The 19,266-nt window shown below is 35.3% G+C and overlaps 3 protein-coding genes across 3 annotated transcripts in view; all 3 read right to left on the bottom strand.

Annotated features, from left to right (window-relative positions):
* Nucleotides 1-557, bottom strand: part of LOC116289483 (histamine H2 receptor-like) — a 61,330-nt gene extending 60,773 nt beyond the window's left edge. Inside the window, exon 1 of the mRNA XM_031696421.1 lies at nt 447-557. The gene's annotated coding sequence lies outside the window, so the exon portion shown is untranslated. The remainder of the gene's footprint in view (nt 1-446) is intronic.
* Nucleotides 558-6,942: 6,385 nt separating this feature from the next.
* On the bottom strand, nt 6,943-9,095 carry LOC116289474 (melanocortin receptor 5-like). Its single transcript, XM_031696414.2, has one exon. The coding sequence runs from the start codon at nt 8,235-8,237 to the stop codon at nt 7,158-7,160; it is 1,080 nt and encodes a 359-aa protein (XP_031552274.1). The 5' UTR covers nt 8,238-9,095; the 3' UTR covers nt 6,943-7,157.
* Nucleotides 9,096-14,904: 5,809 nt separating this feature from the next.
* The window catches only part of LOC116289476 (uncharacterized), a 33,221-nt gene continuing 28,859 nt past the window's right edge, over nt 14,905-19,266 (bottom strand). Inside the window, exons 11-17 of the mRNA XM_031696416.2 lie at nt 18,488-18,570; nt 18,050-18,109; nt 17,555-17,639; nt 17,081-17,139; nt 16,710-16,777; nt 16,232-16,268; nt 14,905-16,070 (exon numbers count right to left, since the gene is read on the bottom strand). Coding sequence (XP_031552276.1) covers nt 15,987-16,070; nt 16,232-16,268; nt 16,710-16,777; nt 17,081-17,139; nt 17,555-17,639; nt 18,050-18,109; nt 18,488-18,570 — 476 coding nt within the window. The 3' untranslated portion in view covers nt 14,905-15,986. The remainder of the gene's footprint in view (nt 16,071-16,231; nt 16,269-16,709; nt 16,778-17,080; nt 17,140-17,554; nt 17,640-18,049; nt 18,110-18,487; nt 18,571-19,266) is intronic.

Below are 19,266 nucleotides of genomic sequence, written 5' to 3'. Positions count from 1 at the left end.
ACCTTCAACCATACCTTCGATACTAACTCATTCATTCTTACAGTACATAGACATGATATGGACAACACGTCTTTTACTAAAGGAACTTCAAATAAATATAACTATAAATAGATATGTGATGAAAGAGTCAATTTTAAGAGAGTTCTATACGTAGTTCTAGTCACAGGAGTGAAATGAACGACACCTTATTTATATACATCTTACTTCATTTACGGCGATACAAACACGGACATAAATGCCATCGATTAGCCGAATAATCTTCGTCGATACCTTTTTAAATAAATAGTAAAGAGAAATACTAGTTCTACTAGGGAAGTAAAATGAACGACACGAAACATAGGTATACACGGACTCCACATCGCCTCAACATCATCTTTCTCACTGTCGAAAGTGCCTCGATTGTAAAAAAGAAAAAGAGAAAATAGAAACTCTCGGAAAGTAATTACCTCTGGTCAAATAACTTCTTGTGATCTGCTTTCACTTCAACTAAGATTCCAAAGAGCAGTTTAGTTCTTTATAAATGATTTGTGGCAGAGATAACGTAGCGACTTGACAACGAATTGGTGCGAGCCGAATTCCAACAATGCGAGGTACCGAGTCTTAGAGATTTTATAAACCTTTTGAACGCGGAATTTTAATATTAATACAATCACTCAAATACTCCCTAGCTGCTAAGAGCACTCAAGTTCAAGGTTTTATTGAACTTGCACTGAAATAAGTAAATATTGAAAATGAACTTCCAATTGATCTTGGCTAGCTCACTTTTAATCAAGGTCCTTACGTAACGAGAAGTCCGGATCTATAAGACTGTGTCTCTAAGTCCTTTTTTATGTGAGAATCGGATATTATTTAGACGAACGGAAAGTAGTTGCACGTATTAGAGACATACTCCAGACGCTTTTTCAAACCAAGATGTCTAAGATGGAGATGAAAGGACAAACAAGCTAAGTCACTACAAAAGGAAGTATTGATTTTTCTCTTCTAATCTCTTCTAATCTGGTAATCAAGGGCAATCTATGATTTTCATTTAAAAAAGTTAGAGGCAAATTTATTTTTCATGCTGCATTGGTTTTTGTCTGGGTTGGATAAACATGATGCATCGTGGTCTAGGATGAGGACAAACAAAAACCATATATGGTGAACAATATGTTAGCACCCAAGCTCAGTAATTATCAATGCATCGTACTCGATAGCCATTCGTATAGAACAAAAACAAAAAAAACCACTGCTATTGCTAGGAAGCCTGTGACTGATAGACAGACAAATAGGAAGATAGAAAAGAAAGAATGAATTAGTGAATGAAGAGAAAAGGAGAAAAGAAATAGCAAGAAAAGGAAAGGAAATAAAAATAAACAATAATGAGTAAAAAGTAAAAGAAGAAAACCCAACAAAAGAAGCGAAAAGAAAAGAAAAGAAAAGAAAAGAAAAAATGGATAGCGAAGAAATACAAAACTCTTCATTTCCTCGCAGTCAAAACAAAGTCTCGTATTGGTCCGACCATACTCAACAGACAAACACTTTCAATGTGGGATTTCACCTTAGGCCCCGTCTACACTATGCCGGATAAACTTGAATCCGCAACTTTCACACCGAAACCGAAAAAAAAGTTTTCCGTCCACACATGAAAACGGATAAAATGTTTCGCCTCCACACTAGTCCGATCATAGGCGGCAAAAACGCTTCATTTGATTATGTGCATCGAAGCTGAAATTGAGCCTGCAGTGAATTCTTAGGCTTCCTTACATGTTCCCATGAAAATCATGACGTCATCGTATTCGAAAAATTTCGGATACGAAATGTTCTCCGTCCACACTAATACGGATAGCCGGCGTTTTCAAATTGTTCTATTCTGGAGATCGTATTCGAAAAAAATCGTTTTCGGTGAAGAATTGTTCCGGATTCGCCCGGACTAGTGTGGACGGTAGGCCTAACCGAATAAATAAAAATTCGGATTCAAATTTATCCGGCATAGTGTGGACGGGGCCTTAGTTGAAGCAATTCAAATATTTCGCTATTTTGATTAGTTGAACCATAGTTAGTCTATTAACCATGGTTGAACCAACTACTTACTGTATGCAAATGAATATTTGAGCATGCGCATCAACAACCAAGATTCCAGTAAACATGGTGCGCTTGAAAGGGATGAAGAAAATCGGGAAACTTTTGTTGAAAATCCAACATCCTCGCATTCATTCTTTCAAATATATATATATATATATATATATATATATATATATATACACTCGATTGCAGAAAGGTTGTAGTATACATTTATACGAATACCTAATTTATTCAGTATATTTAATGATATGCAAAACAGAAAACTCGCTTTATTTATTATTTGTTTCATTCAATGAACGTCAAAATATTTTATTCTCGTGTTTTATATCCTACAGATTATAAATCAATTGGTTTTGAGGGTTAAAAAAGTAAAATTGCAATATGCATCTCATTAGGTATTTGTATAAATGTATAAATGTATACTACAACGTTTCTGCAATCGAGTGTATATATATATATGTGTGTGTGTATATATATATATATATATATATTTATTTATTTATATTTATTTATTTATATATATATAATTTATATTTATTGATTTCAAATATTTCTCCAACCCCCTCCTTAAAAAAGTTTTATTTTTCTCTTTCTCTCGTAATTCGTTCACATTCTGTGAACCTTTTTTCCTATTTCCTTGAAAAAGACCAAAAAAAAAAAAAAAAATGAATTCATTGCCGGCGTTTTCCCCAGAAAAAGCCTTCATAATGTATTAATAAAACTTCATAGACAATCTATCCATCAGGTTCTGCTGATATTTATGTATTTAGCGGATAGCCCAATATAATTTTGCAACGGCTACCATCACGCTAAAGCCAGTCAATTAGTCATAATATGAACGCCCAAAGTGTAAAAGCAATTAAAGTATCAAAAGATACTGAGGTTCTGATGAAGATTGACATGTCGAGAACCCTTTCTTGACTATTTTAAAAATCCTTACTATTTTCTCTTGAAATTGGAACGTTTTATAAAATCCCAAAACACGAAAAGATGTAGGCGAAATTTGATCATCTATTTATTTTTTTGAAATTCGGATGCAAGATAAATAAATTTATAGATTGTGCCAAACAATTTGGAGCATGTTTTTTTAAATATCCAACTCACCCGAGAGATCTTTGTTTACCAAGAAGTATATTCACAGATAGCAATCCCTGTACTCTCGACATAGAACGTGGGACGATAGCACGTGAAAGACAGAATGTAGAGTAGCTTTGTACAGAATAGTGAGCTAGGATCAAGCGAGTATTACCGACGACAATACTTTATGCCAAAATCACCTGCCACGGCCAGCCTTTTTCCCAAACATTAGGGTAAGATTCTTAGATCATAGAGAGTACTTAAAAAGCTATTATGTGGCAGTTTATTTGCGCTCAGTGCACGGGAGAGATGTTTCAATTTAATAGACGTGCGTTAGTTTGATGTGCATTGAACAACCTAAAGGAGGGGTTTACTTGAGTACACACAGAAAGAAACAACATGTGAGATAGGCCAATCAGCGACCAGACTGAAGGAAATTACAAGAATCAATCTAGCTATCAATCAATCTAGTGGTTGCCATGGAGACAATAATTTGTGAATTTAGCAAGAACGATTTTTCTTTTTTCATATTCAACCAACGTGGCGATTACTGAAAAAAAAAACCTTTTATAAGAACAAGTGGTCACATATCTTGAGCTCGGGATAAAAGTAATTTCGTACAAGAAGAGATAACTAGCAAAAAACTAGTGAGAGCTGCGTCGATGTTTTTAATGAAAGAGTAATGATCAAAGGGTAAATTTTACACCGTGAAAAGATGAAAAAACTTATAAATTAACAACTTTAGTAAGTTTTTTCGTTGTTTTTTTTTTTTCTTAATCTTTTCACGGTGTAAGATTTACCCTTTTATCATTACTGTTTAATTTCGTACAGCTAATCTGATAAAAAATGTTAGCCCATCAGAATCGAGAAAATGTTCAAAACTGAGGTCTCACTTTTTCTCTTGCAATCACGGATTTCCTGGCCACCAAATAAAATAAAAAATAACGCTGCTAATGCGCTCTTGATAACTGTGACACAATAATTCATGAGTCTTATATTGTTATTGTTTGCATTAAATGGTTTTGCTCCGAGCTATATTACAGAACTACTTGAAAAGCACACTCCTGCCCGACAACTAAGATCAGCAAACAAATGTCTATTGAAAATACCATCTACAAATTTAAAGACCTATGGCGACAAGGCGTTCTCAGCTTCTGCACGTAAACTCTGGAACACGTTACCTTTGCATATCAGGACTAGTATCACCTTATCTGAATTTAAATTAAGATTGAAAACATTTTTATTCAAACGAGCTTACAGTGACATTTAGAACGTTTATCTTTTTTATAATTTATTTATACATTTACAATATTAGTATTAATTTTCTATATTTTTCATTATATCATTACCATTATTATTATTTTTACCATACATATTAATCGTCTTTTTGTTATTATACATAGATATTTATTATAATTTTTATTGTAAATCGCCTTAGAAATTTAGATTTTGGCTTAATGAATTATTATTATTATCATTATTATTCCAATGGCAGCCATGTTTTTATATTTTGTTGATCGATGTTCAAAGGCTTCAGTCATGACACCTTGGTTAATTGCAGTGACGTTATTTCTACGTCACTATTTCAGATCAGCTGGGTAGATTGGAAGAAACGTGCCGTGTTTTGATTAAGATAGACGATTTTGACGCGTTACCTCACGGAAGTTGAAATCTCGCTTGCGCACACTGATAGGAAGCGTAGAAAAAATCCCGCGAACGTGAAACACATTTTTCTTAATGGTTGATTTGATATACTTTCCATAATAGATCATTTTCTAAGCTTGCGCACCGATCCACTGATTCCTAGTTTTGTCGAAGAGTAAGAACAAGAAGATGATTTTCCCGAGACAAAAAAAAGCTAATCGATGACAGGCAAATATGTACATCTCTCATTAATACCAATTAAGCATAAAAACATCTTGTTGTTGATGATGATGATGATGATGATGATGATGGTGATGATGATGATGATGGTGGTGATGGCGGTGGCGGTGGCGGTGATGATGATGATGATGATGAAAGTTTATTTGTGGATGGTTGAAAACACCATGACTGGTTGTCCAGTAGTTTATGTGATGGCTATTTTTTTTAAAAACAAAAACTACGACCCAGAACGTAAGCATTCAATGTGATATACAGTGAATGTCATTAACGTTGTCCACCGAAAAAAGACATTTACACATTTACATATTTACACATTTAGAGATATATCACGTGTTTGATTATGTATTCTTTGCTTTGTGTGCGTCAGCCTGAACTTTAAATGTAAAATTCAACTCGTGAATCGAAAATCCAGAATGCCCTGACAAACACGTAATATTTCTTTTAGTCTAAATGTGTAAATGTGTAGATGTGTAAATGTGTAAATGTGTAAATGCGTAAATGCGTAAATGTGTAAATGTGTAAATGTGTAAATGTGTAAATGTGTAAATGTGTAAATGTGTAAATGTGTAAATGTGTAAATGTGTAAATGTGTAAATGTGTAAATGTGTAAATGTGTAAATGTGTAAATGTGTAAATGTGTAAATGTGTAAATGTGTAAATGTGTAAATGTGTAAATGTGTAATTGTATAAAGGTGTAAATTTCTTTGGTGGACAACGTTAATGACATTGACTGTATATGAATTTCAAACTTTTGAACTACTTGCAAAGAGTGGCGCCGAGAGGGAGGGACACCTGAAGCCGAAAAACTCTCGAAGAACAGAAGACAACGCACAAGCATCTCTAAGTCGCATAAGATGGAAGATAGATAGGTCTGAGTATTGAACTTACGAGTGAATAAACCTGGAACAAAATGTCTTCTCTACTTATAAAACTAGTTTGGCCAATATCTTAAAGGTGAAAGGCTCTTATAAATTCAGCTTTATCTTGCGGCCACATGCTCATGGTCTTGTATAAAGACATTACCGGAATTCTTAAGGTAGGTCTGATAGGCGTAAAGCACCTAACACGAGCTACGTATTAAAGCCTCTGCCCTGGCGTAACCAATAATAGCTTATTAAGTTGCAGAAAAGTCATTAAGTCTTTGCCTAAGGGAAACTGGAATAATCAAAAACTCGGAACTTGCGGTAGGTGTTTTCCGCTTGTTTGATGTTAGTCCCTGACTTAAAACAGCGGCCGCTAACAACGAGTAAACACTCCACACTGGTAAAGTAAACTAGACACTTATAAGTTTAAATATTTGCAGCATATTACGGCAACTGATAGCAAAAAAGAAAAACGAAAAAAGGATTATCCACAGTCTTTTTTTAGACAAATGAATTGCCAATAATAGTTTATTAAGTTGCAGAAAAGGCATTAAGTCTTTACCTAAGGGAAACTGGAATAATCAAAAACTCCGCTCGTAACTTGCGGTAGGTGTTTTCCGCTCGTTTGATGGTAGTCCCTGACTTAAAACAGCGGCCGCTAACAAGGAATAAATAATCCACATTGGTAAAGTAAACTCGACACTTATAAGTTTAAATATTTGCAGCATATTAAGGCAACTGATAGCAAAAAAGAAAAACGAAAAAAGGATTATCCACAGTCTTTTTTAGACAAATGAAACGCAATGAACTTATGAATAATTCGTTTGTTTCCCAATAGACACCAACTTAATTTAATGGTGTTCTCTTATAATGAGGGAATGTTTATGTGGGATTTCGCTTACCATAACTACTGAGGTGTTAACGAAGAAGTAAAAGGTTTATGTTTTGTTGACTCGGAAAAGTAAAGAAAATTAAGCTCTTGTGTGTGAGTTTACTTTTTAACTAATTTTACAGATCGGTCATTAAATATCGCCTTAATATCACTAGCCTTCGTGACGAAGTTTTAAATTTATTTTTATTTTCTTAAATTTAGTTACTGCATGAGGTCTTATACACCTCAGTATTTTTAGCTTTACAATGGCTCTGAGCTGGCATTTGTTTTGAAGGTTGTCAATGTTTCATTCTCCCTAACTTCCACAACCATGTTGTGCCTAAGGTTTTGTATCCGAGTTCTATGGAGGTCAAAACGTCCCACACGTTTTTAAGATTTTTTCACTGGACAACAGTTGGTTTAGGCTGAGACCCGTTGACTTTATTTCTTTTTTTAAAGGACTTAGAGATAAATTGGTTTGTCCCCACTTTAGACTTCTTCCTCAAGACTCCTATCAACTTGACAATAGCTGTTCGAAGCTCTCTACTTCGCCAGCAATAAATTGCAGGATTTAGAACACAGTTTAAGAAAACCAAGACATCAGTCCAAGGGAATACATAATAATGAAATAAATACTCATGGTTAATAAGATTACTAGTGATAAGAGCGATCATGAGAGGAAAGTAGCAGACGAAAACTGCTCCTACGATGAAGGCTGTGGACTTAGCTATCTTTGCTTCGCGCGCAGTGTAGTGGTTTCTTCGTCTTTTGCTAGGCTTTCTGTCGGACGAAGTTTCGTTGGATTCGCTTGCGGCACAACTTGTCATGGAGATTTGAACATGATGTCGGCGAGCCAGGATGAAGATTTTGACATGAGCAATTGTGATGATGATGATGAAAATCATGAGCAAAGATGTTGTGATGTAGTAGTAACTTTCATTGTTCAAACCGAAGAAACGCGAAAGAACAAAGACGATCCATAAACCAGACAACAACAGCGTGGTTAGCAATAACCTTGGCACACTTACATGTATTTTATACTTGAACGGATGAAACAGAGCGAAACATCGCTCACATGATATCAATGTGACAACCAAAAACGAAACACCAATAGAAATATTCCACAATGAACGATAGCATAAAGTAATCCAACAAATATACGAATGTTGGGATTCCAGAACGCGTCGAACAATGTACAACGGCTGTGTAACGAACGCTACTAAAAAATCATTGACCGACAGCAAAAGAAGTAGAATATTGGAATAATTTTGAAGGTCGCGGTTTCTTAGGATGGCACCACAGACCAACGAGTTTGCCATTGCCCCAGTTATGGACAATATTCCTGTCAAAAAACAGGTGACGACTGTTATCAATCCGATGGCAAAGCTTGGTTCTTGAATAAAATACATAGTATACATACACTGAATTGTCTTTGTCGAGTTAGGCATCATGGAAAGGTTTGAAGAAACTCCAGAAAGCATTCAGCATTCAGTCCAAACGTGACGGCTTGTTCCAATCAATTACCCTTAGTCGGCAAAAAAGTTTTCGGGGTTTTTTTCTGGGCTGTTAGGAATGTTAGTTTTTTTTTTTATCGTGTTACGATAAAATTATCAACTTTTCCCCCGATTTTTCTTGAGATTGGTTTGAATCAACTTTAGGAAGCATTCAGTTCGTGACAGCTTGTTCCAGTCAATTCGTTAGCAACCGCAAGTTTCCCTCGAGTCGTTTTTCTTTCTTAGCTATTAGGAAAAGTAGACTTGTCTTTAACCTGTTACCGAAGAATTATCAACTTGAGTCCTTTTTTAGCAATATCTTGAGATTTAGGTTCAAGCGTATGACGACTGTTCTTATCTCTTTAGATCAAGAGGTGTTTCAAACCTTCCAATTTATTGCACTATCTTGCACGAAAATGACTTTCAATTGTGGTTTAATGGGTTCCAGAAGATTTACCAAAATTATTCCAAAAATAAACTTGGAAAGATTTAGTCTAAATTTCTTGGCATTAACTTTTTGGGTAGTTTGTCGTTGTAGCTGTGTTGACCTTGAAGCATTTTTGACACATGTCAAATAGGAATTTCCACAAGGATTATTCGATTCGGCCACAGCTTAAGCACAAGCAGTTCTACACATTTCCGTAGGAAAAGTAAATTTTACTTAACCCCTGCCGCTAGTCAGAGACTTCGATAAACGAATGATAAATTAGCTTTCAGCATTAAAGCAAGACCTGGCTGAGGAAAACTTTCACTTGCAAGTCTTTCAAAGGCTTTTTCAATGGAAATAGGTATTAAAAACATCCGTCCATAGCTGAAAGACTAGGATGACCACCGCTAAGATTGTCAAAGGATTTTCATTGACTTTTAGCAAGACAAACTGAAGGAGCGTAGAAAATATCTCCTCTTTCAGCTGCTATGAATTTATTACCATTGGAGAAAAACGTAATTAGTGTAGAAGCATAAAAGGAGAATCAAATAGAGATTAAAAATTTAAATTAGGCTGCACAACAAATACTGTTATCTTTCTAAAAATAATGACAGATCATTATAGATTCAAATTTTCATTGCACAAATAATAAATGAATCTAAGTTTCTTTGAACTACATTGAAGGAAAGATGAATGATATCAAACTGTATCTAAATCAAATATATTAAATGAAAATAAAATGTAATGTAAATGAAAAAATTCATTTTAACGCGGAAATTTCAGGAAAAATTTCAAGAAAATAGATTTAAGATGCATTTCTTTTATCAAAATCTATTCAGTAATTGCTTTTTATTCAACTTTATTATTTTGTCATAAATAAATTTTATCAATTTATCATAACTTTGTGTTTAGTATTTTTAGTTTATTGAAACTTTTCCTTGGGCTACTTTGTTGGTATTGATCAAAATATTTCTAGAAAATATAAAAACAGTCGTACTCAAAAATAATTAAAAAACTCTCGAGAGGAATTTTCATTTGTTCATGTTAAAAGTGGGATTTAACGTTATAAGCTGATCATGCCAGACTAAGCGAAATGGGAATTATAATTACAGTATTTCTCAGAATTACAAGATTTATTTTTATTTTTTGAGGATTAATTTGAGCTTTGACGTACAAATAAACCAACTTCAATCTTTCATATCATACTATAATATACCAAATTATCGAATACTAAAAGAATTGACGTTATACACTTACTTCCGTCCCTACTTTCATTCCAAAAAAATATCAAATAATTCGTCTATTAATTTATCCACTATACACTTATTTCAATAAAGTTAGTCACCAAAAACCTAGACAGCTGAGATCACTGAGCATCATGGAAAACTTTTCATATCAAAAAAGCATATATATACAAAGCTTTTTTAATACAAACTGCAGCTTGATGATGCTCAGAAGAGGTGAGACTGTAACCGGTAAAAGATTCGCAAGTCCATGAACAGTTATCAAGCGGTTGAACGTGTAAAATGAATCTACCCATAATCCTTGTCGGCCTCAGCTTTATAGCTTTTCAGGTGACTAACTTTATTGAAATAAGTGTATGTAACTATTCCATACATTCATTTCTTAATCAGTAAGTAGATTTATTGTTTATAAACATTGTCATTGTGATGTTAATGTCAAAGCCATTTAAACCATGGGTTTTGTCCCTATATGCTTTGTAGGATTGTCCGATAGATTTCTGCTTGGCAATTCAAATAACAATCAACCCAAAATAATTTCCTCGTCGTAAGCCTACCTAATAATTCTTTAATATTCATTACATATATTTGTTACATTCAATTTATTTATTCATCCATTCATTCATTTGATTCGATCACTCATTTATTTAATCATTTCACAAATTCATTAATCAATCAATCAATCAAATTATTCATTTATTTTTGCCATTTATCCATTCATTCGCTCATTCATTCATCCATTCATTCATCCATGCATGCATGCATTCATTCATTCACTCTTCTATTCAATCTAGTCTATTGCACAATCTATCCATTCAATCCCATCCATGCATTCTTTCTTTCTATTCGATGACAATCGGACCTGCCATGAACCTATAGAAAATAGGCAATACAGGAGACAGGGACCTTTGAGGCCAGACTCCCATCAATCTATTATCAGTCAAGGATCAACCGACCAAGAAGATGGCTTTCAAAGTGTGCGGCAAAATTAAAAAGGGGATAATACAAAACAATTTGCTTCATTATCCTATATTTAGTACGACTATTGTTTCTTAGTCATTCATATATCAATCCATTTCCTCAAAAAATAAACGAAAAACAAAATAAAAGATAAAGGTGAAAGACACTTCCACGATGCATGAGATGCGTGAATATAGCTGTAGGCATGCACTGAATGGATCTCACGGACGATTAGGTCTCCAAATATTGATAGTCGCCGAGATACGTGAATATAGCTGTAGGCAAGCTGAATGGACCTCATGGACGATTAGGTTTCCAAATATTGATAGTCGCCGAGTTTCTGAAGTAATCGGCAGAACAATTGAACAGAAATCATTAAAAATTTCCAAGGTTTAATTTAATAGTTTTCAATTGAGATGTTTTTCATAGTGGTTTTAAATAGCGTCTAAAACTATTGATTTTAGCGGAAAGGAACGTAGAGAGCCTGAAAAAAGAAACGGTTCTGGAGCATAGAAGAAAGTTAGCAAGCACCTCTACTTACGTGAGAAACTAAGCTCACGTAGATATCACACTGGTAGAAGGGACCATGGTAAGCTGTACTTGCATTTCTAGACCATGATTAAACTAAGCAAGGTGAAAAGGAAACTGGTAGAATAAAAAAAGGAAATCAGTGATCAAATTATAAGCAAATTTTCGGGATGTTGTTTCATTAACCCAGTTGGAAGAAACACAAAACAATATTAGATTAGATTCTCACAATACTATCGGCTAGGAAGAACTTTTGTATTGATGATTGTCATAATGACTATTTGAATAGTCACGTTGACTAGGTTTTCTGGATATGTGTCATGTTTGCAGAGGTAATCATAAACGATTTGCTTGATTTAGAACAATGTCAAGTTCACCGAGAGTTGTCGTAATTTTGGATCAGTATGTGTATGAAACGATAAGAAGAAAAAATGGAAACGAGATTTTGACAAAGGGAAGTTAAAGGAGAAAAAAAGAAAAAGAAAAAGAAAAAAAAAAGAGAAGAGAAGAGAAGAGAAGAGAAGAAAAGCGAAGAAAAGCGAAATAGACTGATAGCCGCAGGAGGTTATTTTGCCGATGGATTTTGAAGTATTTCTAATGCAGCCATATTTGCTGTTAGCACGATTTTTAAATATAACTTTGAAAAATGTTGCCCAGTGCTTGGTTAGTGATTATGTTTTGCCGACCACCAGTTTAGCGTGGCGTGTGAATTCTATCAAAAAAAATTTATAAACTAATGTAATCAAGTCGTGATAATGCTACCAAGGTTTCAACATTTCCTTTCTTATATCTGACTGTATTTTGATTCCCTAATTGATTAAATTGTTATTTGGTGCATGACTTCCGTTTCAAAGACGTTTCTTTAATAGTTTTGTCTGAAGATAGGTCGTCTATCTAGCAACTCTGATGGTTGTTCGATATAGATGCTCTAAAGCTAGTCAAAAATAAATGAAGCCTCTTACCGGCAATGAGCGTAATGTTTTCTCATTTAAGACCACGCGTTTTTCTCTTGAGTATTATTCCATTGCTGTTGGTAATTTTTGAGAAGATATAAACCATTACTATGGACATAAATGAAACGTTTTTCCCCCAAGAAGATGAAATACTAAAAAAAACCTTAGATCAAAAGTAGAGGTATGCCAAATTTTTCGTCTTAGTTGCATTCCTATTTTAGTTTTAGTGAGGTTAAAACAATGTTTCCTATCGCTGTCCTTTTTAGTTTTAGTTTTAATGGTAAAAAAGAAATAATACTAAAGGGAACAACATGTAGTTTGAGGTTAAGCACGGCACTACCAATATACCTTTACCTTAGATAATAATAATAATAATAATAATAATAATAATAATAATAATAATAATGGAACTTATATAGCGCACATATCAAAATTCATGGCGCTTCACAATAAGAAATAAAATAAATACCAGACGTATGTTATAGTTCATTGATGTTCACTTTGAACCAGAGGAGACAAAGTTCTTGAACAAATGAGTTTTCAGTTCATTTTTAAATAATTGGATTGAAGAACTTTTCCTAATTTAAAGTGGGAGGTCATTCCACAGTTTAGGGCCAGCAACGTAAAAAGATCTGTCACCATAGGTCACCAGGCGAGATCTTTGTTCTTCTAGATACTCCATGGTTGTAGATCTGAGAGTGCGCAAATTTTTCCTCGGTTTTATAGCATCAGCCAGGTATGGGGGAGCCATATCATGCAAGCACTTGTACACAATGAGCAATATCTTGAATATAATTCGGAAACGGACAGGAAGCCAGTGCAATTTTATCAAAACTGGAGTGACATGATCAAATTTACTCGCTTGAACTACTAATCTAGCTGCACAGTTCTGAATATACTGAAGCCTTTTCAAGAGATATTTCGGGAGACCATAGTAGAGTGAGTTACAATAGTCCAACTTGGAGGTAATAAATGCATGAATCACACTCTCTGTAGAAGAATCAGTAAGAAACTTTCTAATTCTAGCAATGTTCCGGATGAAATAGATGTAATGTTTCCACGAGAAGCCACATGAACATGAATACAACCTCCCCCCCAAAGGATCTTATTCTCACTAAAAGGATGACCCGTGGTTTGAAAGTAGAGGTCTAACGTTTTTGTTGACATATTACCAGAATATATTTTTAAAAAGTAGGTGATGTTGTAGACGGCCGAGTCGGTTTGGGGTTAATTTCTTTCCATACCAGACCACGTGTCTTTCCCTTAAGTTTTTCTCAATATACACCGAATCTAAATATGGCGCCACTAATTTGAATCACTGAGTTGGTTTAAGAATAAAAATGGTTTTCGATAGAAATGTTAATATGGAGATTTGAGAATGGACTGCAGTGTTTGTCATTGACTAGACTTCTTTTGAGTATCATTGCCCTATGCAGCGCCCTTATACATGCAAAAATACTTTTAGGTTTCCACGTAAACAAGAGGCTAGCCATTCTCTAGTCAGTCCAGGACAATAGTTATTCAAATTAGTCGTCACATTTCAATTCGGTGTATAGGGCGGTGCATAGGGCAATGATACTCAAAAGAAGTCTAGTCAATGACAAACACTGCAGTCCATTCTCAAATCTCCATATTAACATTTCTATCGAAAACTCGCCATTCAGCTGGACAAAGTTCTACAAGAAACCGGAAATGAAGTCTGCTGATGGTTATCTAATTGAAAAAATATATAATAATAATAATAATAATAATAATAATAATAATAATAATGAAAATAATAAATAAAATAAAATAAAATAAATTAAATGAAAATAATGAAAATAAATAAATAAATAAAAATAAAAGCAAAAATAAAAATAAAAATAATGATTGTCTATGAGTCTCGTCTGAGGTTTGCCACTAAAAAATCCAAAATTTAGCTTTTCCTTGTCATTCATTATCAAAAAAAAAAGTCTCACTTCTGTTTGAAGTTGTTTAATAAAAAAAGAAGAATCAATTTCCTTATAATTCCTTTATTCTTGGATGCAGGCGTAGCCTCGTAGGCAGAGCTCCTCAATTTCGTTCCTCCATAAAACAAACCGAGGAGCACTAGGTACGAGATGGATGCGTGCGCATTGACCCAGAGAAAAAAGGCACACGCATAATCGACATCACAATTGCCCTGGGGGATAGAATCGCCAAATCCAATAGAAAATTCAAAAGAATTTGCACCTAGCGAAACAATTTAATCTAAAATGGCCTGGTTTTCAGATACAATATGTGTTAATATGTACTAAAAAATATTCCGAGCGTTTGCTGGCTATTCTACTTCTCTTCGTGGATTGATACGGGTTTTAGAACAATTTTCGGTGAATTTGCGTTGATTTGACCCCCTCCGACGACCATGATCCTTTGCGTTTAAACAATAGATTGTTTTGATGTGACGTCATAGTGAAATAAGGCAATTAAATGACAGGAATTTTACGTACGAAAGGGAGATTGGATCTCTCGGATGGTTATTAAAAGATATCGATCATTATCATCACTAGAATCATAAAAAGTTTCCATATCCTTGATTTTGTTTTAATAGTTAATAAGCATGGGCTGTATGACGGTGGATTTCTTGTTAAAAGAGATGGTGGAAAAATAATTCACTGCAATCAGAATCATATTTACAAAGATTTAAATTTTTGAACATAAACTATAAATAATATCAGTTTGTCAGTTTTAATTTCAACCAAGTTCCAACCACGTTGGTTTGGGGTATCCGCGAAAACAATTCAGAAATGTGCTTTATTTACGAGTCTCTCGTTGGTCTTTCATCTGGAAACGTAAAAAGCCCCAATAAAGTTGATCACATATTCCGTGATCCTGCTTATCCAATCAAAAACGTGCAAATTTTGAGGTATGTCATCCATGTCATAACGTTGTAGGCAGCCAACAAAAAACTGTGAAAAGCTTCGGGAACTGGTTATTCTAACCATATCCCAACTTCTCCAGAAGCCCGGCCAGCAGCCAATAAAATGACGTCATAATTGGAAGAAAGGATGGTTTTGTGAAGATAAGTCAGGTTTATCTAGCTTCTCTGATGGTTGTTCAAAATAGATGCTCCAAAGCTAGTAAGGAATAAATGAACCCTCTTGCCGTAAGTGAGCGTTATGTTTTCTCATTTAAGACCACGCGTCTTTCTCTTGAGTATTGTTCCTTTGGTGTTGGTAATTTCCGCAGCCGGCGATAAAATGACGTCATAATTGGAAGAAAAGTATGGAAATTCCTCACAATTTTTTCCAAGTGGACTTGAGCTTGACAAGTGATCTAAGCCGCCATCCAATGAGATTATAATTACGAAATATCCGCAAAGACGTTGGAACTGATTGTCTTGAGCTTGTCACGTGACCTAAGCTAGCCAATCCAGTACTTGCTACCGTAAATATATAAATCCTCCAAATTCTGTAAACCATGTGATTTGGAGCTTACCGCGTAATTCTCATACCAATCAATATAGCCAAAATGTAACATTAAAAATCCTTTTTAAAATATCCAAAATGCTTAAAAACACCAAGTGACCCAGAATAACAAATGATCTTGTTAATACCATGATGTTGTTAGTAGTAAATCACTCAGGTGGTGTTGATTACCTTACATTCGTTTATGATTCTACTGCATTGTGCTTGGCCATGGTCCTTCGTATAGACTTGACAACGCTATATGGGTCAACGTTAACGTTAGGCGTCTATAATGAAATGAAATTGGTCCAATCAAATGATGCAGAAATCACCAGCCAATCAAAAAAAGCAAAGAAAGGAAAGGAAAGGAAAGGAAAGGAAAGGAAAGGAGAGGAGAGGAGAGGAAAGGAAAGGAAAGGAGAGGAAAGGAAGAAATCATGATACTTACGCCAAAAAGCTCGATAGAACTTATGTCAGCGCGACTCCTACGAATTGAGAAAACCCATTTCATTTAGATGATATTAGGACAACTTTAGTCTACTGATAGGGGATAAGGGAATCGTACTACAAGTTAGAAATAAAGCTAGAGAATTTTATGGTCGAGACCTTGTCTAGTGCCTGCTTCACAGAGGTGTCCGACGAATAGAGGTTTTTTTACAGTAAATATTGGAAGAAATTTTCGGGACCGTACAACTAGTTGTCCGTTTAATGAAGGGTGACTGCTCAAGCATTCCGCTTAATAGAGGTATCACTGTGAATGCTTCTCATGATAAAAGATAGCTGTCATAATAAAGTTTTAAATCCTGACTTAAAGGTATAGCTCAAAAACAAACCGGGGGTCCTGTGGAAGCTTTATGAAGAGAAAGACTTGGAACAAAACACGTGATACGGTCCCTTCATTCCACAGGGATCCCATGTGTACTTACGATGTAAGTGCTCCTCTGTAAACGACTCTCATTATCATAGGAAGATCACCATTCTCAGGTTTTGGGATCTGCTCAAAACATAACATGAAGTTTAATATTATTGCAGAGTCCCTCCTTATGGAATACAAGCGTTTTCATCGACCTTAAGCCCAAGTGAATGGAAAAGGAAAAATTTAATCCTTGTTCTTGCGCTTGTGATTGTGGGTTTTTTGTCATTATATCAGGACTCTCGTGCTTGTGCTTGTGTTTGCATTGTTAGTGAACCGTGCATCAAAGCCATTGTTCGCAACAAGTAGGCTATCTAGTCAAAACTCAGACATCCAGTATTTTCTATTCACGTCATCCGATGGTAATCGCACTTCTAAACTTACCATCTTTGGAAAAACCATGCCTGCGCTCATGGCATACAGTCCCATGTCATCAATGTAAGCTGTAATACAAATGAGAGAAAATGAAGTCCAATAAATAAGAAAGTGAGAGAATGGATAATTGGATAGAGAGATAGGAGGAAGTTAGAAAAGTGGGAAGAAAGGGAGGGAGGATAGAAAGGTAGGACAGAAGGGTGGAGGGGGAGGTGGGGAGGGGGAGGAAAGAGAGGTAGGACAAAAGGGTGGAGGGGGGAGGATAGAGAGGTAGGACAGAAGGGTGGAGGGGGAAGTGGGGAGGGGGAGGAAAGAGAGGTAGGACAGAAGGGTGGAGGGGGAGGAGGGGGGAGGAAGGAAAACAGCACTAGTGAAATAGGGATACCCTTCTAAAGAGAAACTGTGTTAGCAGCGCTGTGAAAGTAGTACTGAATACTGTTTCGAATGCACATTGAACCGCGAAACAAAACTAGTGACACTCACCTCTCATCGTGTAAAACAATAGGCGAAATATATCATTACCAGGCCGTTTGCTGATGAGCATCACTTCGTGGGAAGCCTGTGGCGTCTGAAAACATTATGACAAAAAGATATAAGATCTACTTTAAAACAAACAAAAAATGTAAGCGACGTGAAAACAGTAATTTGCAATATCAGCATGCCCAATAGACCTTCCAATGTTTTCTCATTTCAGACCACGTGTCATTCCCCTTATAATTCGGATTCTTTGTTCTACTCTCATCCATAATTATGTATCTACTCAAGTGTTTCTGGGTGTAAAGAAATCATACTCAAGGAAATGGCACGAAGCAGGTTGATCTGTCTTTTCCTTCACTATCCCTTTTTTCCCCAGTAACGCTAGAGAAGACACACGAATATGGACGAAACTCGACAAAGAATCTAGTTCTCGAGAGAATACCGCATGGTAAGGTCATCTATGGTAAATATAGGTGTGATACAATGAAGAGAGGTACATACCACATACGCCATTGCTGTAGCCTCTCCAAAGTGAACCGTAAGACCCAACAAGCTGTGTACCTGTAAAAAAAAGGGCCATTAGCTGGCAATGCCTCTTACATACTAGACATGTAGCCTCCCCGAAAGGAACCGTAAGACCCAACAAGCTGTGTATCTGTAAAAAAGGGCCACTAGCTGGCAATACCTCTATCATACTAGACAGACTTGCATTGCGCACTAGGGAAGGGAAGGCACCCTTTTAATGACTGGTCTTGGCTGTGACACATTTGCAATGCGCACTAAAGGAGGGAAGTAGCCTTTTCATGGGGTGGACTCGGCTATTGATTTTTCACTCACTATACCACAATAAAAAATACCTTCCTAATGCTGCGATGCGCGCGCAACAGAAAAAAAAGCAAGGAATTATATGCTTAACAAATGTTATACGATAAAACTTACCTTAACGAGATGAGTGAAGTAGTTTGCTCCTTGATGATTTCTCGAGTAGGAGATCGCTGCCTCGTGAAGACGAGCCCACTTTGCTGTAGTATGAAAGTCAATTTAAAAATTAGCTTTTATGAAACTCTGAAAAATCCTCTGGGCCGGTCTAATTCAGAGTACGAATAAATAAAACCGTTAAGCGCAACTTTGGACTTTACAGTCAAACTACCTCAAGCGTGAACATGACTTTATTTTTGGATTCTTGATTTCATTATTCGATTCGAACATTCATTAATGAAAACGAATCTTCAATATTTGAAAATTAATAATAATTTGAAAATTCGATTAACTTGGCTTGTAGGCTCTTGTTTATAGCGCAATCAGAAGGTAAGTTATTGTTATTACATATTCCTTGCACAAAAAGTTGTTTTTGCATTTCAGTTGCATATATGCTTGGCTTTTGTATATATGCCAGGCTTTGAAGATTCGTTTTCAATAATGAATGTTCGAATCGAATAATGAAATCAAGAATCCAAAAATAAATTCATTAATGACCTCTATGTGTTCACGCTTATGGTAGTTTGATTGTAACTCAAAAGAGTTAGACAAATAAGTTTTAATCGACATGCACAAATAAAAGAAAGTTTTAAAAGTTTTAAAATTTTCCCGGAAAAATTATAAGTTTTGCTGTGTGTTGTAGCGCAGACATGACATGACAGACGCAGAATTTATTTACAGCAAGGTTTAGAAAATTTAACCTTCCGTTGTCAGCCGGCGCTAAAAAAAATATTTGCAAT

Source organism: Actinia tenebrosa, unplaced genomic scaffold (assembly GCF_029948245.1).
Source record: "Actinia tenebrosa isolate PJP-AT-01 unplaced genomic scaffold, QUT_ActTen_1.0 PGA_scaffold3__52_contigs__length_22856419, whole genome shotgun sequence".
NCBI classification, from domain to species: Eukaryota; Metazoa; Cnidaria; class Anthozoa; order Actiniaria; family Actiniidae; genus Actinia; species Actinia tenebrosa.
The sequence above is the reverse complement of the archived record's forward strand: the minus strand, read 5'-3'. Positions and strand labels throughout refer to the sequence as shown.